The sequence below is a fragment of the Syngnathoides biaculeatus genome, chromosome 18, assembly GCF_019802595.1.
Source record: "Syngnathoides biaculeatus isolate LvHL_M chromosome 18, ASM1980259v1, whole genome shotgun sequence".
NCBI lineage: Eukaryota > Metazoa > Chordata > Actinopteri > Syngnathiformes > Syngnathidae > Syngnathoides > Syngnathoides biaculeatus.
The window spans coordinates 10,155,909-10,178,871 of NC_084657.1; the positions used below are offsets into that span (position 1 = coordinate 10,155,909).

At 41.6% G+C, this 22,963-nt stretch overlaps 1 protein-coding gene across 1 annotated transcript in view; it reads right to left on the reverse strand.

Annotated features, from left to right (window-relative positions):
* Positions 1-18,387: 18,387 nt before the first annotated feature.
* The window catches only part of LOC133491755 (seizure protein 6-like), a 65,204-nt gene continuing 60,628 nt past the window's right edge, over positions 18,388-22,963 (reverse strand). The window contains exons 10-16 of the mRNA XM_061803316.1: positions 21,571-21,767; positions 20,020-20,214; positions 19,332-19,523; positions 19,019-19,213; positions 18,868-18,906; positions 18,655-18,763; positions 18,388-18,572 (exon numbers count right to left, since the gene is read on the reverse strand). Coding sequence (XP_061659300.1) covers positions 18,413-18,572; positions 18,655-18,763; positions 18,868-18,906; positions 19,019-19,213; positions 19,332-19,523; positions 20,020-20,214; positions 21,571-21,767 — 1,087 coding nt within the window. The 3' untranslated portion in view covers positions 18,388-18,412. The remainder of the gene's footprint in view (positions 18,573-18,654; positions 18,764-18,867; positions 18,907-19,018; positions 19,214-19,331; positions 19,524-20,019; positions 20,215-21,570; positions 21,768-22,963) is intronic.

Consider the following 22,963-nt stretch of genomic DNA (forward strand, 5'->3'; position numbering starts at 1 on the left):
AAGTGGATGGCGAGCGTCGGGGGAACGTATAGAGTGAAGTGCTAATGGAGCAGCTGATCTCACCCTGAGCGTCTGCCAGTCCCAACGCTCTGTGACTCTTGACTAAGACATATGCTCATGACAAAACATGTCGGCGGCTCCAGCTTTGGCACCCCTGCTGCTCTTTATTCAAGCCCCCCATTAAACCTCTGCAGGTTCCAGTCCACACTCCCGGTTGCAAATTTCTGCTTCACTTCCAGGAAAACAACTGAAAGAAGGTAGCGAAATGTCTTCAAGCGCTTTGACATCACAGAAGACCGTTTTGCGCACGTCAACGTGTCGCATCTGAAATGTTTGTTGAAACTGCTTCATCAACACAGATGTTACCATTGCCATGTCAATAAAGCTATTTGGAGGCGACCACACATGTGACTCGTGTGCGCGCAAATCACAGAGCTGGAGCAGCAGAAGGAGCAAGACTCATTGATTCGTCACGTGACCTCAGATAATAACGCCGGACCGCTGATCAGCTCTCCACTGCGCCTTGCCGCTCTAAATGGTTTGGCTCTACCCTCCAGAGATGCAGAGAGATGTGAATGTGAACGGTCACCACACTCCTCTATCAGGAGTGGTCAGAGATCAGCATTGCTCCCCCGCTCCCATCTTCCAGGGGAGTGACTCCCTCCAATTGCCATGTCAGTTTTGATTCACTCGCTCTTTGACTTTCACCAAGACCATTACACGGTGCCTTTTCTGTTCAAGGAGGAAGGAGATGATCAAGCAAAAGCCGAGATCCCTTCTTTCCTTACTTGCGGTCATCCCCATTGTGGCTGACAGAGAGGATTTTTGTCTTTGCTGAACAAAGGTTTCTTTTTTTTTTGAAGGAATGGAGATGGGGAGATCAATTTCTCCCATTACTCTCAGTCACAAAGAATGAATAACGTGTGGGCCTTATCCTCTAAGCCGTGGTGCGGTGGACAATCATTGAATATTGTCATTTGGGCCTCAATCACCGAAGACTTGTGGGCTGTGGTCAAAGGGTTTGTGTTATGTATTGATCATCTTCATCCACTCTGTCTCCTCTGTGTGGAAACGAGGTAAATTGCACTCAAAGTGAGGGAGGCAGATGTATGCAAATGGGCTGCGTTGTTGATAGATACAGTCAAAAATGAATGAGCCCGACTGAATTTAAAGTGCTGCTTTCTGAAGTTTGCACAGTTTCTGGTTTCAATATTTGTTTGAAAGATTTTTCTTTATTTCTTTTCCGTTTTATTCATGCCTGTCCTCTTCCTGTCGGCCTTTTTGGAAATAGCGTCATTGTTGGTTGGCAGAGAGCAAAGAGTGAAGATGCGTACGGGGTGCAGGTAATGTCATCGATGATGATGCACGATGCTGATGTCATCAAAAAACCTCGCGCATCTCCCTAGGATGAACTGGCTGAGGATGACCTGCCCCTTCTTTGTTTCTCAAAGTCAACACTTGTTCTGCACCTTTCGATCTTGGACACCCAGTTTTTGATGCCGTATTGCAGCTTCCCCATAAATTTGTGGCAAACCTTTGAAAAAGTTTAGTTGATCTACGGGTGCCTGGATAGCTAGGGCAGGTATTGAGTTGTGGAAAATTGTGGCATAATTTAGACTATTGTCTTTTTTCCAAAAAATAAAATGTGTTTATGACGATAGTGTTAAATTCAGCAGAGTGGCTGAACATTAAATCACATCCAAATTATTTTATGCATGCCTACAAATATAAAATACAAATCTGGTGGATGCTTTTTAATTTTCCTTTAATAGCTATTCTGTTTTGAGCATTATTTAAAATCAATTGAATCCACCGTTAATCCGTGGTCGGCACAGTGTGATCCACTAATGCGTCACGTGAACGGAATGTAAATGACATCTTTCTTATGAAACATTCAATATTCATGGTGTTAACTGCCTGCAAGTCTCAGTCAAATCTGCTCCTGGTAAAGCAAATACTTTGTGATGGAGGATATCACTCACACTGGGCTTTGCATTCGACAGGTTTTACGCCCCATTACTTTCACTATTCGGATGCCGAGCTACTCTGAGATATGTAAATAATAGACCAGAAGAATACCAAGTGTGTGCGCCACAGCTGAATAACTTTAGACTTGGGGAAAAAGAAGTCTCGGTAAGGAGCGGCAGGACCCAGCCTCCAAACACATAAATAATTTCAAATACTGCGCTATGTTGAATTACAAGTGGCCTAACTTGTGATTTATTTATTTTTTAAGTTGTGAGATGAATGTTGAGTCATTGATGGTGTAGCGGTTGTTGTTGGGTTCAATTCCCGCTCAGTGATGGTGTTGTTATGTGGCCTGCGACCGACTGGTGACCAGTTCAGGGTGTAGTCTGCCTTTTGCCGGAAATTAGCTGGGATAGGCTCCAACACTCCCACAATCCTTGTGAGGATAAGCGTCTTGGAAAATGGATGGAGATGTACCTTACTCAAGCTTTTGCTTTGTGTGGTGAGACCAAATGGGACATTTATGAGCGAGATTAATATATGAGTGTAGCTAAATGCAAAGGATAGCCGCACTTGTCGATGAAGTTGCAGTCGTTTCTTGTACGGGATGAATGAAAATACTCGCAAAGAGCGTTGAGAAGACGCAACCGCTCAACTAAGCACCTGGTAAAAGACCAAGTCGACTGGCTCGAGCTGCCCCATTGAATTAATACTGTTGTAGGAGCGCACACACACACACTACAGTATGTGACTTCCACGTTGAATACACTTTACAAAACCATTTTATTCTTTAACATTGTCTCGTTTTTTTTATTGTTGAGCTTTTACAAGACATTACAAAAAGGTGAAGGGTGTGGAAGGGATTTAACGCATTTTAATTCATTTCAATGGGGAAGATTGAAAACCAGTTGGAACCCAGTTGTTCCAAGTTTTTTTTCTGTTGTTGTTGTTTTCGCAACTGGGAATCCTGTGGAAGAACTTGTTCTGTACGTAACAGGATGTATTATTAATGTGATTATGATGTCATGATTAAAACAAATTCACTGATAGTGTGGTGTTTTTCAATCTTTTTGGTGAAAAAGCACATTAAGTCCTGTCTACTGATAACTTCGCAAATTACTCACAGATTGACTTTGTACGGAATGTAGCCTGGTTTACTAGAACACAAAAGTCATTGTATTCACAGGAAGTCATGACTTATTCTGCTGTATGAATGGCAACACGTGTATTCAACAGGTTAATTCTATCTTCTGCCACCTAGTGGAATCGCATTTAACTGCCATCCTTGTACGTCACTGGCAGAGACAGATAAGAAAATGTATTTGTAGAAATAATTTTCAGACCAGTTCAGTGATACTGGATTATTTCCCAAGGTACATCTGACGATCGCTGACGGTATACTAAAGTGCCGCGGTACAGTTCAGGGAAAACCGCTGCTACCTTTCATGCAGATGGTGCGAGTTCAATTCCTGCCTACTGCCGGTCCCAGGCTATTTTATGATGCACATTTCTTTCATCTCGGGGCTTATGCAAAGAATTCAAGTTGCGAATATAAAGCACCGGTGAGCTGAGAGACAAGCGACAGACAATGCAAAGGGTAAAATGGGACAATCTGTCACAACTTGGGATGAATGGAAATTGACCTCCGTCTCCATCCAGCAGCACAGCAGTATCCTCCACCACCATGGATGACATTTCTCTCATCAGTCATGTTCTATACATCTGCAGCAAATTACTCCATCAGACTTAGCTTGCACCTGTCTGTCAGACAAATGGAACAGCTGATGTCTCCTAGACAGGTGAGTGACGAGAACGAATGTGGAAGGGGGAGGGGGCGGGGGATATCCAGAAGCAATAGTGCGAGAGGGAAGATGGGGATGGAAATGAAAGAATTGGGCGTGAGGTTGTGGGCCGCAGAGCCCATTTCAACTTGTATTCCCTGTGTTGGAGTCCGGTATCAGTCAATCTGAGGTTAATTCACGTTAGAGAGGTTTGAGAGGACAGCCGGTCGAGTAGAAATGATGCTAGAGCACACACGTGAACAAATGTAAGGCCTACTAAAATGAGTTACCCCTTGCTTCCATTCATCCATCTTCTGAACCGCTTATCCTCACAAGGGTTGTGGGCGGACTTCACCCTGAACTGGTCAGTCAGTCGCAGGGCACCCCCTGCTTGCTCTAATATTCAAATATGTTAAAGTTAACTCGAAATTGTAGTCTAAAAAAGGGATTATTAACTCTACCCTGGTAAATAAAGCATAGCCACACCACCTGCTACCATGCAAATAAGCCATTCAAGCCGTGTTGTCGTGTTTGGAACGTCGCAAGAAGAACACCAGAAATTCACCAAAACAATTTATTATTTTCTATCTTGGAACAATAAATATTTGTGACAAGAAAAATGTATTTTTTTTTTTTTTAATAACCATCTTGTGTCTATAAACAGTGACAAAGGAGCTGACTGGAGGTGCACCAGGTTTATCCGGAGCAGGAAGTGGAGAAGGTCGAACAGATGGCGAGATTTGGGCTTCTGCGGGGAGTGCATAATGTGCCGTGAGGTGGCAATGTCTAAATTAATATGATCTGTTCACCTTTGATATATAAGAGGATTATAGCTAATGTTCAAACATGGAATTGTGAATAGCCTCGGATGAGAAGTGACACTGAGTGGAATAGTATTAGCTGCCCCTGAAGGACTCATTGTTAACTTCTTGCCTAATCCTTATTAGGACTCGCAGGTCTAAGGGAAGGGTCCGTGGCCACGGGGACATGTGCCCCCTTTGTGCCGCTGATGGTTAATCATGCTGTCATGGCAGGAGGAGGGGAACGCCAGTGAAAGAGAATGAAGGATCAAGAAAGTATATAAAGGCCCCCCGCCCTTAATGGGTGTTACTGAGTCCTGCCGAGCGCTGATCCGCCTTCGTGGCCTTCAGGGTGGAGTGCGGATCGCGGCCAGCCACATTACGCTCAGCATGTGCAAGTCAGACACCAACAATAGAGTCATCATAAGGTACAGATGGCATCAACGCATATCCCGGCCCATCAATTCACTTGAAATGACTTTTAACAAATTATCAAATGCAACTTTTTTTTTTTTTTTTTTGGTTTCATCTCTCCGCATCATTCGCACATTTGTTGTTGTATCTGTATTACTGCGCTACTTTTTGTCACTTAAGGAGTGTGTGGTTTTGTTTACTGTATGTCTTGAGTGTATATTTTGTGATGGCGGCCTGTTTGCCGTACACTAACAGAAGGGGAGCAACTATCAGAGACAAATTTGTTTGTGTTTTCACATGCTAGATTTAGAATATGCCAATAATTCTAAAACTAAGGCCAAGTGATCATACTGGACAGAATATAATGAAGCACATTTCCCTGTATTTTTATACATTCTGCCCCACATCTTGTTGGGAATGGTACGACCTTTTCTTCCTCTGGGTGCGCTCGTTCCGATAACCTCTGCCCCCCCCACACTTGTCGCGCCATAGTTCAGCAGTCTGACCCTGCAACGAGGCGGCAGGGACAATGTGGCAACTCTATCATGTAAATGAAAGCGTTTGGAGTACCGCTGTAAGATCAGAGAGGACACTTCGAGAGCACCTCTGCATTGTGGCATCACAAAGAGCAGCTGTGGCATTCCCGGAGACAGACCAAAGGTCAACATGGCTACAAAGAGAGGTGCACGCATAGAAAGCAAATCAGACGTTCATAGTGAAAGAGGAAAGGTGAAGAGTTTTATGTATTTTTTTTACTCCCAAGAAATACTGCCACATTATCCTTTCTTGCTAACAATCGCCCTTTGTCAGCCAGGGGAAAAAAAGTATGCAATACCGTATTGTGTGTCTGTAGAAAGCAAATTTCTTTGAAAGACAAAACACTTGATTGTTGGGCAAATGGACTTTATAATGCATTATCTACGCTGCACCCATAGTAGAGACGGCACAACTGTGGCAGCACCATCCGACTGATAATTCCAGCGCCTGCAGAGCCAGCAATCAAAATACGATTAAATTATGAAGTGACACACACTGAGCTTGTTGCGAAACCCGCGCTTGTTTGTTTTGCCGTCATTAGAGGCCGAGAGCTGGCAATTGTCAACGCAAACAGAGCTGCGCTTCTTGTATGTTGCCTGTCTCCCCACCCCCCGCCACCAGCTTCGCTCCCCCTGCCTAACGGCGCATAAAGCGGAGATGAACTAGAACACCAGAAAAGGTGAAGATGCACTCTCCCTACACAGTCCTCAATGATTAGCAGAGAAAGGCTGAAAGAAAAAGACTGACTATCGGTTTTGAAGGTGCTAAATCTTCAATCAGCACAACCCTGCCCCTCCCCCCAATATTACAGCAATTTACTGAGCAATCGTAGCCGGAGAAGAAAAAAATCTAACCTTTGTGGCTTGTGTCAGGATTACTGGATTACAGTGTCTTGGCTCTTGGTGCCCAACATAGGCCCACTTGAAGGAGCAGCCCAATAAATTGGATTGCGACATCAAATCATGGCACATGGTTTAATTCTTTACTCAACTACAATATTATATACTACTGTTTTTTATTTTTAATTTATGATTGTTATTATGATGATGATATATTTAAAGCATCAAGAGATGCTTTTGCCATATAAGCTCTTTAATGTACAGTATCTGGGTATGCTGTAGCAGCGGATAATTGGTTGAAAAATGATTACTAATACTGAAATGCAAAGATTTGGTGGACAGTTTTGACCTGCAGATGGGTCAAAGCGGACCAGGTAGTGGGTGAATGTTTCCAACTCGGGCGACCTCAACAATGACCTTTTCCCAACCAATCTATTTCCTGTTGTTGGCTTTTTTTCACCTGTCTGTGTCAGGCCTTTGTTTGGAGTGATGCAGCACTCTGCCCCCCAGCTTTTGTTTATACTCACAAAATTGGGCCTGTTAAAGAACAGAATCCAGCGCCAATCTAACCAACAATTCATCTGCGCCCTTTCGTTTACTGAAAAGAAATAGGCCTATATTGTTCCCATTAAATGTGTTGTACAGTACCTCGAAATAAATAGCATGATTGCAGTAGTTAGATGGGTAAACGCTCTGTAAACTGCCATTCGAGGCTAGAAGACAGCGCACAGACAGCAGACACGTGCTGTAACCACCTCCAATTATCCATAATAGCGGCTCCATTTGCTAACAGCGCCCGGCTACCGCCAAGTATTATTTAAACAGTTTGTGGAGTTTGATGGGAAGTCATTTTGTCATTAAACTGCTCCATTACGTTTCAAAGTCCATCAAAAAAATAAAATGTTGAACCTTGCTTGACTTCATGAGGTGAACTTTTTGGGAGAAATGTTGTTTTGGAGTGTGGCAAATAATGCTGCTTGTAATATCACCTTTGGCTAGAAAGATAGACTGAGAAGGCGCAGCGTACGTCGCATCCCAATCGATTCCTCCTTGATTACCAGTAAGAGCTTCTCAATGGAACTGCATCACAAGTGTTCGAAGGAGCGCGATGAGACCTCTCCGAGCCACTTCATGCTCAAACCACGATGAATGTGCGGTCGGTGTGTAACTTGCTCAATGCCACCAGTTGGGCCTTGACTCATGACACTAATGTATTAATATTCTCAGCTTCCGCTCCTATTATCTCTGTTGTAAATTTGAAAGCATTCAATCTTCAACATTTCTAAATATATGATCGACATGCTTTATATTTCATGACTTTTCCTATTTTAATGGGAAAATGTGGTTCAACATGAAATGAAAACGATGATCTGTTTTCATAGTTTTTTTACAGGCTCATTGAGGTGAGCTGAGACATTGCCATGCTTCGTTCAGATAGACACCGTTACAGTGTTTGCTATCAAATAAAAAATTGCATTCTTTTTGGTAACATTTTTCACTGAAAATGTAATTGTAATCCAGGATGCGTTAGGCCAAAAATGAAAGTCATGCGCGCATGCCTCTATGTATGCAGCCGGCATGTTACCTACCGGTAGTTGCAATATGTCAAAAAAGATTCTCTACTGATGTACTAGATGTAAAAGTTTGTTTGGGTTTTATCATTAGGAAAAATCATTTGTCTTTATTAATAATCCAGGGAAAATGTATTTGGGCCTCAAACCTCAACCTCATGAAACGGGCAGTAATTTTTTTGCATAATAATTATATTCATTTCTATGTGTGTATTTAATTATGTTTGACTTAAAGAATTGCCCGTAGTGGTCATGAACATGACTAGCTCCAATAACAAAATATGACTGAAAATGTTCTAATACATCAGCGGGTGTGAAATCGGGTCGAAATGTATGGATGTTATGTTTGTGCCAGTAATTACCAGGATTACTCTGATTAACGTATAAATCTGAGGAAAAGTAGTCCAGATCACTGGAGCAGCACTGCATGAACTCAAAATGAATCAAAAATACCATCCAAGATTACATTAGCCTGTTCATGAAGTAAGGCCAGAGAGAACATCAATAGTCAAAATGAATTCATATGTTTGTCCAACTAGTTGACAGTGATGTGTTTTAGCAATTAAACTAATGTTTACAAATGACGCTAATCACAGAATTTTTTTGTATATTTGTGTATAACGTTACAGGAAGGCAACGCTACAAAACCTTTCATTGTATTTTCCTCCTCTGTATACTTGATGAGAAATACATGTTCTCTTTTTATGGAAAGTACACGCTCATTTTTGCTGCGGTTAAAACCGAAAGGGACTAATGACAGTCATTTGGAAATACATTTGCTGTAAAGCGATCAATCAAATCACATGGTTAACATATTAATGCGTTAATATTTTATGTTTAATTAGAATGAAATATTTATCAGCTTTTGGTTGCAGGTGCTGATAATCATTCTTATTTCTTATGATACATCGGCTCTCTGGCACCCTCTAAAGAAAAACTACGAATCTCTGTCTTTATCGGCTCCCTCAATTGAATCTTTCTCGATGGATTTTAGTTTATTCAATCCTCAATTAGTTCATGCATCAGCAAATGCTAAATTTGCCAAATTAATTTAACAAGCTGTCAAATTTCATGTTAATAATCTACGTTAATATCCCGCGGCTGTAATGATATTGAGGAAAACCAAATGCATTTTCAAAAATTGTTTCCTTGTGTTTAAATTTCAAAGCAGCTTTTTGTGTTTATGCACCACAGCAGCAAATATTTTCAGTTTTGGATGCGATGAGCCAAAACATATGTAAGTGCTTGTTCATGATAATCATTGTTTTCTTTCAATTTCCTGCTGCTTATGATTCTCTCTGGTGGTCTCAAATAAAATGGGGAGGAAAAAAAGATGCATACGCGTAAGCTTTGCAAACTGTGCGTTGTTTACTCCTCTTTGCATCTCATGCATCCAAATTATGCAGCAACACACACTTTAGCTGCCACCCTAGAAGCCCTCAAATCAGGAACTTCCGATAATGACAATGCGTTACGGTGGAGCGATAAAATATGGAAGGCACAAAAACAAATACACACAAATGAAAAAAAATAATGTAAGCAGGCTGCTGTTCCTCTCACGGCACCGCAGATCTTAAAAGGAGAAATCGTGATTTATGTCAGTGGTGGGAGCAACGCTGACTTGAGCAAGGGATGAAGGTACAAGTCAATAATGATAAATTCCCCCTTTCTCTCACAGCGGCCAACCCCCACTATTCACACTGAAAAGAATTCAGCGCCACTTTTATCATCAGAATTTCCCTTCTACGCTTGTATTTTACTTGAAGAGCCTTCTAGAGTATTTCTTTGTTTTTGTTTGTTATTGTGCATGATTTGTATATTTGGAAATCAGGCGCAGTGTTCATGATGGATTCCAATGATCCAGAGCTTGAAGCCGAGCCTGAGCAATCTGTCTATGTCAGCCGTCTCCCATCAGCAGTGTACAACGTGGGCCACACAGAGGACACGGAGAGAAGAAAGGGCTGCCGCGTAGAAGTCGAGCATGTGCACCATCTCATCACATATTCAAGAAGAGAGATATGCATAAGAGAAAACAACAAGCGCATGAGAATGTTTCAATTATTTTCCATTTGTTGGTCTGCGTGGACCTCGTTTTGGTTGGCAAACAACTTTTGTCGTGAAGGACGGTTCAAGGCATTACAATTAATCGGGCAGAGCGCGTCTGGTGCTTGGAATTCTGCGGGCGACGTCACTGATATGGAATTGTAACCACCAAAAATATGGAAGAAACGCTTATTTGACTCATCAGCCACTTCTTTTCAAAGTATTGTAAAGTCATTTGATTCGTAGGCGTGGGTAAATCGCATCGAGACTCCGAATGGCAAAAAGAGATTGTATTGGCACCTTCACCACCTTTTTTTTTCCAGTTCTGTCACTGTATTAGTCTTTAATTGAGTAGTGACAGTAAGTGGATCCAATTTTGTTTGCTTGACATTTCTACTCTCCGTAATGATCTCGCTCTAATTGCTATTGAATTTGGCATCAATGGCAGCTTGATTCTTTATAGAATTATTGAACTGGCCATCAGTGAAATATCAGATGAAAGTGAGCGTGGCGATATCAACGTTCATTAGTCACCCATCATCAGTGGGGATGAGCAATGGCAATGATTTTCTACCAACGAGACCTGGGAAATGTACAAAGAAATGATCCTGACTTGAGGTGGCAACCTCACTTGTTCTAAAATGTTTGAACACACACACACACACACAAAAAAAAACAATTTATTCTGGAATGGGATTGGGCAACAACAGTTAGTATAAGATAATAAGCCCTGTTATTGATTGTCCTATCTTAAGTATATAGACATGGAAATGGCCTTTTTTGAACTCATCATTCTATCATTCCCGATCATTCATTGGGGATCCATCAATGTCAGGCCGGATTTCTTCTAGGGCAGACACTGAGGGCTCCATTTTCTTGCTTCGCCCAAATCCAGAGCTGTGTTTGCCGTACAGTCGTTTTTCTACTTGCATGTGCAACGACCAGCTGGCTCTCCTGTGCGTAGTTCTCCTTTCTACTCGAGCAGAACCCGCGCAGAACAATCGCGAGAGATGAGCTTTGTGGCTTTCCCCGCGCAGTAACTTTTTTGGGACGAGTGGACGGCAAGCCACGCAAAAGTTGTGAGCGGGATTGTGAGAATATAAAGTGGCCTTTGGTTTCGCCAACTCGGTGGGGCGGCGTACTCCAGACGCTTTTAAAACTCTGGCGTCTACGTCATAACGGCCAACTTCAGTCCCGTCCAACCGAAGCAGCTTCTCTCATTGCCTTCAAAAAGTGTCACAACAGACTTGCATTCGGAACAGGGCACAGCTATACGTGCGTGAATCAACGTTCCACCACTGACTACTTAAATGTGTCGGTTGACCTCATATTAGCTATCCTCTCCAATGATCATGATTGTTTTTTAATTTTGGGGACAGTCTCAGACTGTTTTTTTTTTTTTTTCAGTACTACTACTTGGTCATTTCCCGTATTTGGGCTGGCAATGGTTATTGAACTGCTGCGGTGACACGGGACTGACTTTGTTAATTCAACTACTGTTGGATTACTGGGAATGTGGCTGAATCATTTCACATCTTTGAGGGCACCAACTACAAATGTCAGTAGACATACTAAATTCTCTTCTATTTTGTATTTCACACACCGAATTCATATAATAATGCCAAAGGTGAAATCACTATGTAGACAGTCTGGTTTTCCAGGTAGAGATAAACATAATTTCACTTGTCATGCATGTATGTATAAAAAGAAAGTCATTTACTTGATTGGCAAATAAGACGGAACCTGCTTAATATGCCGAAGTGCTTAAGTCAATAATTGTGCCATGAATAAGTCCCACTGGCCGTTTTATGTTTGCAATGCGGAACACACACATTCTTTAGTCTTAAGCCTCGAGCAAACAGGACAGGGTGCTTGACGTTTAGGCTGAATAAATTATGATGCAATTTAGATTGTGTTCTTAGATGAATTCAGATTATTCAGATTTTTTTTTATATAAGCCTATTGTAATTTCTTTCACAATGCTGTTGATTTAATCACTAGTTATTATTGTACAGTAAATATAGTATAAATGTGTGCTAAAACAAGTAATAATAATTCATTTTTTATTCCTGGGTACCTTTGTGGATGATCAAGAAGATCATACAATTGGTAAGTGCCAAACAAATTGAGGCGCGGTGATATTGGGCTACGATTAGCTTTTTAAGAGCTGGAGAAGAACGAGAAAAGGTAGCTGACAAAAAGGAGCAGGAGCATGTTGAAAATACTAATCAAACATCATTTACAACATGCTTTTATTGAGGCTCCTTAGAGAGCGGCTCATCCCGCTTCTTCGCCATGGTAACCAGGGATTCATTTCAGAGGTGTCATGCTGCATTATCATCTCACCGGTTCATCCGCTCCCCTCCGCCCTCCGGCTTGCTTGCTTTTGTCCGCCCTCTGTTCAGAGCCCTCAATCTCAAACCTGCTCAGCGTCCTGGAAGGAAAACATCTCGTATAAAGCTCCATCTCGCTTCATGTGCCCCCGCCCCCCTCTACACACACACACACACACACACACACACACACACGCGTACACACAAATACACTCGGATGCCGATCTCCTATTCCAGCATGTAATCTTGTTTTAATAAGCCTTTAAAAAAACAAAAAGGCACTTACAAACATTTTTGCAGGGTCATGTTTCTTTCCATCGGTCCACGAAGATTGACAGTTTCGTTGTATTATTTCACTATTGTATAATCTATGTTGTCCGAAGTTCTATATTTGCAGCAACTTGAGGGTAATCGCTTTTGTTCTTGCTCTGTGCAAAAAAAGGAAAATGGAAAAAAAATGTACTTTTTGTTCCAACTCCTACTAAAATTTTGTGAGAACAAGAACTCTGTTATGTTCTTTGACGTAATAGACGAGCCTGAAAACATTGTCTAACTAACATCTAACTGCAATCGTGATGAGTTATAGAACTTTCAGAGAAAATATAATATTGACGCACGCACACACACACACACACACACACACACACACACGCGTACACACAAATACACTCGGATGCCGATCTCCTATTCCAGCATGTAATCTTGTTTTAATAAGCCTTTAAAAAAACAAAAAGGCACTTACAAACATTTTTGCAGGGTCATGTTTCTTTCCATCGGTCCACGAAGATTGACAGTTTCGTTGTATTATTTCACTATTGTATAATCTATGTTGTCCGAAGTTCTATATTTGCAGCAACTTGAGGGTAATCGCTTTTGTTCTTGCTCTGTGCAAAAAAAGGAAAATGGAAAAAAAATGTACTTTTTGTTCCAACTCCTACTAAAATTTTGTGAGAACAAGAACTCTGTTATGTTCTTTGACGTAATAGACGAGCCTGAAAACATTGTCTAACTAACATCTAACTGCAATCGTGATGAGTTATAGAACTTTCAGAGAAAATATAATATTGACGCACGCACACACACACACACACATGTGCTGTGCATATTAAATGACACACAATTCACATAAAAACAACATACACTTTGCATGTGCAAGTGTTTTCATTTGTCGTCTTGATAGCTAATATCGATAGTTCTATTTCTAAAAGTGGAGTCCTGTGTCCTTTCACAGGTCGGTGCAAATTCTATAAGATTGCTTTCCATCTTTATTTTACAGTGCTCAACATGAGTACACCTGTGGTTAAAGTAACTTGCTTTCAGATCAATTTTGCAGTGAGCACAAGTAGACTTTTTTAATTGTATTTTTTTGATGATGATTATTAACTTACTGTACATGCGGTTGAAAGGTCTTGCGGGGTTAAGGTTTTGTACTATATACAGTACGTGTACTTAGATGAGATGGATCTTCATACAACTGTTTTTCTGGTGTCCTTTCGCCAGTCAGTGAATTGGGCAATTCGATGATTAAAAAAATACGTACATTATGAATGAATAAATCTATGTGGATGCAGTAATACATCCAGAATACTGAATACAAAAATAATATCATGATCACACTTCACAGTTATGTGTTACTGGGCCATCATTTTGTTCAGATGTGTTGATATTTTTTTCTTTTTGTAACAAAGAAACTCACCATGAATTCAGCATTTGCTCGGAGACAAGCAAAGCCCTAAATACGCCTCCAATGTACATACATGCAGAATACTGAAGACAAAAACTGTCATAATCACACTTCACAGTTGTGTGTTACTTGGCCATCATTTTGTTCAGATGCGTTGATAGTTTTTCTTTTTGTAACAAAGGAACTCACCATGAATTCAGCATTTGCTTGGAGACAAACAAATCCCTAAATCCGCCTCCAATGTTTTGCTCCATCAACACATTTGCCCTGATTTTGCCACTGCTTGTAATGAATTTTACACACAGACGCAGGCACTTTTGCTAAATACTACTTTTGAACGAGTCATTAGCCCCAATTAAACGGTGTCTCATGAAATGTATCCCACAGTGCACGGAACGTGTACTGTCTGCGCCCCGCAGGCTGCGCACACTTAGCGGGAGGTCTAATGGTCTACTGTATGAAGTGCCATGCCCCCGTGGTCCCCACTAGATTGTGAGCTGCTCTCATTAGAATTGTGAGCCCCCGTGAACAACGTGAGGCCCTCATCTACGGTTCCGTACTCATCAGACCACATGAGCCATGCACGTGCATGATATTTGCTGCGACTAGTGGCTGCCCTTGCAAGGATACTTCAATCGGTTGTAGACTGCCACCTGCTGGTACAGACTGGCAATGCTTAAAGTCCCGTAAGCAGGGATGTCCAAACTTTTTCCTTCGTGAGTTGCCCTAACAGAAAAATGGAAGGAAGCAAGGACCACTTTTATATTCTTTTCCTTTTTAGGTGTTTACTGTAATAAGGAAGTCCCTGCAACCTTGGCTGGGGTGGTAAACATGCTCACATTTGGTACTTAAGTAAACATACAGATAGTAATGAAAAAAAAAAAAGAATTAAAAAAAAAAACTCAGGTACAAGTCGTCTGTCAACTCTAACTCCAGTAAGAATTAAAAACTACAGACTGAAATGTCCTTGAGTACAAATGTAAAAAGCAAACTGGATTTTTTTTTTCATGGTGCTGTTTTTATAACTTGGCACAGGGTAGGAAAAATAACTTGTCTACGCACAAAATAGTTTAAGTGTTTCATTAATTTAGTGTAGAGACAAATAAAAAATTGTCACTGCACCCAGTACAAAAGCACACGTTCCCATAGCTTTGCTAACATCGTAAAATGAGTAATAAAGATTTTTAATTACCTTGGTAATACATTTCACCTGTATGTTTTTGTTTAATTGATATATTTCATTTTGTCCCTCATGGAAATTAATATGGTGGCCACTGTCAGTGGCAGTGCGGCGCCCTGACGCCCTCTATTGGTCACCCTCTATTGCTAGCTAGATGTTTATTTATCTATCCATCCATCCGTTTCCTGAGCTGCTTATCCTCATAAGGGTCGTAGAGGGGCCGGGATGTGATTGACTGACAACCACTCCAGGATGTACCCCGCCTCCTCCTCGATGACAGCTGGGATAAGGTCCAGCACTCCCTTGTGAGGATAAGCAGCTCCAAAAATGGATGGATGGATATTTCTCTTGTTTGCTGAACCTCAGATTAGCAAAAACAAATAAGGTCATTTTAAAATGTATGAATTGTTGTTGTTGTCTCAACTACTGCACCAGTGAATGTATGTCACATTATTTGGCCCTCTGAACTAAGTATTCCACTCGTGTTCAAAATAACATCACATCCGACAAACTTTTTTGGACCACTTGTCGCATGACTGGTAACGGAATGGTATGACATCACATGTGCGAGAAGATGGTTCAGTAAGATTTGTGTGGTTATAGTCAAGCAGGACACAAGTATTGGACAGGCAGTTTATTTACAAAGAGCAGATCCAGACACGCAAAGAAAATACAGTAATATTGCAAAGTTGACAAAGAAAGCTTGATGGTAGGAATGTGGAACGAACAAATTTCATAAGCCCCCTCCCCCGCAAGGTCTGCTACTGAGTTAGGGCATCAAAAAATACAGAAAAATCAAGTGATCACCTTCTGTCATCAGCAATTTAGTTTATAAAAATACCACCATGGTGATCCACAGATTCACAGAGTTGAACTTGGAAAGACATATTTACAATATCCTCAAAGAATAAGATGAACAGTGCAGAGGCAGATCCCAAAAGGCAAAGCTTGAGCAATTCAAGGTCTCTAAATTGAATCTTTTTTTTTTTTTTTTCATTTGTCCTGTAAAGACCAGACAGACAAATCAGTCAAAGGGCAGTTGATATAATCTGTGAAACATTTGTATATACATATTTGTAGGGCATACAAAGACTATGCCTTGAGATGGAATACTGTATACAAAGGCCAAGTATTATGCCAGCGGAGATATCTGTATATGCCACCGTGCTCACATACTCTATGTGGAAAGACTATTACTCAATCTAAAGTACAGGTATAACCAAACAATATCACAATCAGAATTTGAAAATAAATACACAGATAGTTTGTACGGTGAGTTGATTATTTGCTTTATTTGCATGTTCCATATGTTTAATCTACATGTTCTGCAAACTGTTGACATGTGATATTGGACGCCATACAAGTAGCAGTATTGTTATCCTTGTTATTGCGTGTATCGGTGGCTTTCAATTTGATTGCGGTGCGTGAGTTTTGGGCCCACACGGAACCCACACGTGGCGGCCACTTTAATAGGCACACCTGCACATGTATGATGGATGGAGGGCATTTTAAACCACTGCCAACTATAACCAAAAGTGATCATAAAACATTTAATTTGACGTCTCATTGAAAACTGAATTTTTTGTTAATGTGGTTCTTGTATTGCCTGTTATAAGACTGTAGGAGTATACCTAATAAAGTGGATATTGAGTGGAAAAAAAATGTAAAAATCTCTCCCTCAGCCACTTGCCGTTATCGTAATATTCTTTGTAACTACTGTATACAAATTCTATATAGCAGAATACTGTCTGTACTTTGCAGGGACATTAGTAATTTGTTATTGAAGGCTTTTATAAAATATGTGCTGTATATAGTTCAAAGATATTGTTGAGTATTTTAGGCAGATCGTATATGTGGTACAGCTGCGTTTCTCTAAAAGGGGGACATGATGTTACCCAGCAGTACTTTGCATTCTGAAGCCAGCAAAAAGTATTCCTAAACAAGACTCTGAAAGGGCGTGACAGGTTGGACGAGGTAGTCAAAATGATGGTCTGGTGGCTCAGGTGACAGTGAGTAACAGTAGATGTGCTCTCAGCAACGGGCGGAGATCTCACCTCATAGTTGTTGCGAAGTGGAGCCAACGTGAACATAGTGACAGGCTGACAGCGTTAGTATCTACAATGTACCTGCCAGTGCTGAAGGAGAAGAGGATAGGAGTGGAGGAGACGATGCTTTAGAAGCAGTCAACAAAAAGCGGAGAAAGAAAAAAAAAATACAATTCAGTCATGCATTCCGCGGCGATGGGTGAAATCATGGAGGTAAATGAAGGGACGCTTTTAAAAAAATAATGGGGGAGACGATTATGTCATAAAAGGACCAAAATTGCGCAAAAAAAAAAAAAACCTCGTTTGTCATTTTAACATTTGTGACATGATGGATGAATAATAATAATAATCATGCTTCCACACGTGTGAGCGACTATCCCGCAGTGCCCAAAAGTGTGTGGAAGAAATTGTCCAACAACATTGGGATGCAATAGGAAAGAAATCTTGAGCCAGAAAATCCTCTCATCGAACAACAGCAGCCTCAGACAATGCCAAAGTTTTGAGCTACATTTGATGCGGACAACCACACGCAAATGGATTTGAAATTTAAATTGGAATTGAAAAAGGTGACAGAGGGCAAGTCAGTAATTCTCCAAATGTGGGACGTGGGCTCCCTCCAGTGGTACGAGAAAAAACATCACTGCCCATGTACTGTTAAACTGTCTTAATATTAGAGTATACTCAGTCCACACACACGTGTACAGTAGCATGTAATGTTTTTAAACTCATTCAGGAATTTAGGTTGTCAAAACTTGAGTGCTTTATATTTTAAATAAATATTTTTTTCAAGTACATACAGGTTTCTCTCTTGCACTTCAGTGGAATTCACACTGTGCAAAATGTTAAAAATACCTTGAATTAAGATTAAGTCCACATTTTGGAAATTAACCTCTTATGAAAATTCATACTTTTTTTTATCTTTAGGTGTATTACTTTTCTGTAATGTTGGTCGTGCAGGTGGTGTGTGTTTGAAAATCACCCTGATAAATGATTCTGTTTTCTCCAAGTGTAAAAGAGACCCCCGTAATCCCAGCAGTGACGTTCTCTCTCCACATTGTCGTTATTATTGTATAGGCACGTACAGTAAATACCACTTGCCCTCCATTGCTTGCTGCTGGAAATGGAAATGGAAATGGCGAGGGGAAGGTGAGTTGTGGGCGCCCTCTTCTGGTGAAACATGCAATGTCAACAAGATGGCCGGCCAGACAGGAGACGATTCAGGACAGCACGCTGGTGTTTTGAGAGTCCACGGCTCGCATAGTCATCACATCTGTACTTACGCCTCTGTCATAGATTGGGTTGTCGAAAGCGGACTCCTCTGCCATGTTGTCGTACGGCGGCGATGACGCTGGCACGCTGATAGACTTCCCTTGGAGTCTGGACGACGGCCACGGCGGGAAACAACGTGTTACCGTCGTTGGCAAAGGTCATGCGTGAAACGTTGAGTGCGGCCACTTACTTTGCTGCACAAACATAAATCCCAAGAACAGCCACCAATATAATTGCAGTTGGGATGAAGACAGCCAGAGTAATATTGGTTCCCTCGATGCCATAATCTGGATTGACAGCTGTAGTGTCAGAACACACAAAAACAAGAACAGATCATTACTACAAAAGATCAAAATATTTTGTAGTGATGCATCAGTGTTGCATTTTTCAAAGCATCACTCACCGCCCAGCCTGTGTTCATTCACATATTGACTCGAGGAAGCTGCAAAGAGACAATTAGTCAGCATTGTCGTCTTTTTGCTGTCGCTGCACAAAGCGCACGTCACACTCGAGCAGAAGCTCGCGAAAGCGCGTTCTCTCGTTATGGCCCTCACCTCGACAAGCAGGCGGCGTGCCGTTCCACTGCGACGGATGTCCGGGCATGCAGTAGATGGCGGCCTGGCCCTGCAGCTCGTAGCCGGCGTGGCAGGAGAATGTCAGCGTCTCGCCTGCTTGGTAAAACGCCTTCTCGGAACTTTGCGCACTGGTGGAGGGCGCGCCGGGGTTCCTGCATGGCTCGTACTTTTCAGCTGAAGGCAGAACAGAACGCTGGGAAGTACCGATGTGGTTCGCAGCAATGGATCGGGTCAACTTTGACTCAGGTGTAAAGAAACCAAGCAGGCCTTCTTTATCTAGCCTTGAACTTACGAAGACACTTGGGCAGCCGATCACTCCACTTGGGTTTGGCCGAGTCCCGGTTGTAGCAGGTGAGGAGGCTGCTGCCCGACAGGACGTAACCCTTATTGCAGAAAAACTGCACCGAGGAGCCAACGGCAAAGCGGGCGCCGCTGTTCGCCCGCCGGCTGTGCGCCACGTTTCCGGGGTCCTGACATGTCATCACTGGTGTGTGAAAAAGGGAAAATATCAGCAGTTATTTTTCAACAATTTGCTAATCCTTTTGGAGTTGGACATGATGCTATAAATCAGACTCAGAACGCAACCCTTTCTCAGCAAGAAAACTATTACCGCGATTTTGCTGACTGGAGCAAGAAGCTTTTTTTCAGGGACAACCGAGGTAGATTTTTTTTTCTTCTTTTACCACCATAACGTGTCATAGTATATAGTATGCAGTGGTGTTATTCTATTAATTTCTGCATTTCGGGTAAAAATCATTGCCAGGCTGATCAAAGAGAAGGAACATGTACTCTATGTACTGATGTGACCACTTTGCTTGCTGTTTGGTGTACTGGAGATTACATTCTGGGTACCTTGGCTAGCATGCAGGATAAAATAAAAGATTAAAAATGTTCTTGTTTTGAAAAAGAAAAATAATCGCTGAAAGGAAAGCCGGCAAGCAAGTAGCGGTGTCAGACAATAACTTTGCGATGTTTCTCACCTTCCTGACATTTGGGCAGATCGCCGCTCCAACTGAGATCCCACTGGCACATGAGGATCTCGGAACCGGCCATCTCAAATCCAGGGTAGCACTGGTACGTGACTACCGTGCCGTGGATGAGGTCAGGGTGGGACGTGCTCTTCCAGCCGTTGGCGATCTCGGGCAGCTCGGAGCAGGTGTCGTTCCTCGGGACCTCTGCGGACATTGCCCGTGAAATAGGAAGCGTGCCGAGCGGATAACGGCATATTCAAAATTCAAAATCTGTATGTTGGACCGGGTACTATTACAAACACTACCATTCCCAGTAATACTGAGTAGTGTCGGGACAAAATATCGTTATAGCAATGTAATCTTTTGTTCTCTTTTCTGACACAATATCGATACACTGTAATCAAGTATCAATATTGTTACAGTCTAATGAAAACTTTTGGAGAAAGATTTTTTTTTTTACACTTTTACAGTTTTCAGTATGGTACTTTTTATTTATTTTATTTGGTGAGAAGAAGCTGTTTCCTTCCTCAACAATTATCGTGAATATTTTCGAGGATTTACTTCCATCATTGTGCAATTCCTGTATCGTAACGTGAATTGCAGTATTGCAAAATACTGCACTAATAACATCGGGGACTCAGTCTATGTTTTTCACTTCTTGTGTCAACTTGGGCTTTAACTAAAGAGAGAAAATAGAGAAAATTAGTTAATTTAATTTAACAGTTAAAAAAAACTGGAAAATCATCCACTGTATATAGTGATATAAGATTTTGTGTACATCGCATAGCAGTATGCAAAAAAACTCATTAATATCACTGTATCATATATATATATATATATCATAATAATAATGAGTTAAATATTTGTATTTTTTCACTTCATCATCCAAAGAGAATTGTTCAGACAATGGATGAGCAGCAATAGTAATTGCTCTCTTCTGATGAGCTCGCATCCCTGTTGGGTCAAGCAGTTTTTCACGATCACTCTAATTTAGATAAAGAAGACTCTCAGTGACGTCACAATTGTGATGCTTTCTCGCTCGGTTAAAGCATCTCTCAGAAATGACATGCTAGAATTTCATTGCTAGGTCCTAACCGACATTCGCCTGTACACTATGTAAATCTTTTTAAAAGAAGAGAAAGGTGATCCTTCTTTAAGCGTGTGGGGGGAACAACAACAACAACAACAAAAAACCCCATCATGTAACAGCAGGGGAGAGGAATGCAATATTTTCTATGTGAACAGAACAGGAGCGTTTTGGGAGGCAGATGTAAACAAAAGCTGGAGATGTTTGCCGGCAGGAACGCAGCAGGCGGCTCTGCGCCAGTTGACGCACGGCGACGCGCGACAAAGAACACAAAGCCGCCGACAATTAAGTGTACCCAATTACTGTGTTCCTGTTTGTCACCGTTATCGAAGGCGGCGCACCTGCGATGAGACAGGCAAACAGCTACAGCAAAGAAACAATGCAACAGGAGGAAAATTCAGGCCATTCAGACCCCCCCAGAATCAATACCCACATGATCAACTTGCTGTGTTTCGGGGCTGCTAAAATCTTACCAAAAAAATGGACCACAAAGCCGTTGTTGTAGCCGTAGATGTTGGTGGCGGGGTCGGACTGGAACTGTACGGTGACGTCAGCCATGGACGTGTAGAGCTTGAAGTGAGGACGTTTGCCGCTGTACTGGCCAAGAATGTTGGCCGACAGGTCGTCGCCATCGTAGAAGGTCAACAGGTCATTTTTCCCCAAATTGAGTCTATGACGCACATGGAAACGGGGATTATTTCTCCATGAAATTGATTCCATTGATGACATAAGTGTGGTGCCTTAAATGGGACGTTAACTATCAATATCAATATTAGCATCTCTGGCATGCTTGCCCATCCATCAAATGTGACGTTAAACATCCATCTTTCCATTTTCCCCATTTCTTACTTTGTTCAGGGTCATGGGAAGCTGTAGTTCATCCCAGCTGACTTTAGGTGGACAAAATCCAGAATTGCTCTCCAGCCGAATCAAAGGGCACGTTGAGAAACATATTTACAACTAATCAAACTCACAATGACGTCATAAGTGGCAACTGAAGCCATGCTGCCTCCAACTAAGTCTGAAGCACATTTGAATATTAAAAGTTTGCTTTTATTTATTCAATGTGTCAGTTCAAAATACACGTCATGCATTACAAAAACTTGTCAAGGATCGCTTTTAAAGTCAGGTTTATTTTCACCAGGGTCCTTGATGTAATCATAAACAGGAATTCTACAAAATTACATCTATTCAATTTATTTAAATCGGCCGCGACACACTTCATAGCTCACTTAAACTTAAATCTGTTATTTGGACACAGAAGGACCAGACTATTTGTGTGTCCTTGAATACAAACCTCTTTTTCTCTTAAAATTGAAACCATATTTGCGTAGAGTTGTGTAAGTACAGTCAGAAGGAAACAAATAAACTCCCCACATTCATATTCACAACTTCATCCACATAATTTCTCATCTCCTTCCACAACACGCTTGAACGAAAATCAGCAGGATGCACCACTTCATCTTTATTTGCATGTTTCATGGTTCTGTATCCCAAAGCTGGGAGGTGGGGGGTTGAAATACTGTGAAACATGCTGCCAGTCCAAATTGAAAAATAACACCAGCAATACTTCAGTCAATTTGAAACACAAAACAAATATCCCTCCCCCCCCCCCAAAAAAAAGAGCACAAAGGGCTCTATATCTTCCATAGTTGTGACCAGTAACAGTGAATTCAAACGATAGCGTCGTATATATCTATCCATCCATTATCTGAGCCGCTTATCCTTAGGAGGGTCGCGTGAGCGTTGGAGCCAATGCCAGCAGTCATCGGGCAGGAGGCGATCAGGGTACACCCTGAACTGCTTGCCAGCCAATGGCAGGGCACATGGAGACAAACAGCCGCACTCCCAATCACACCTCGGGGC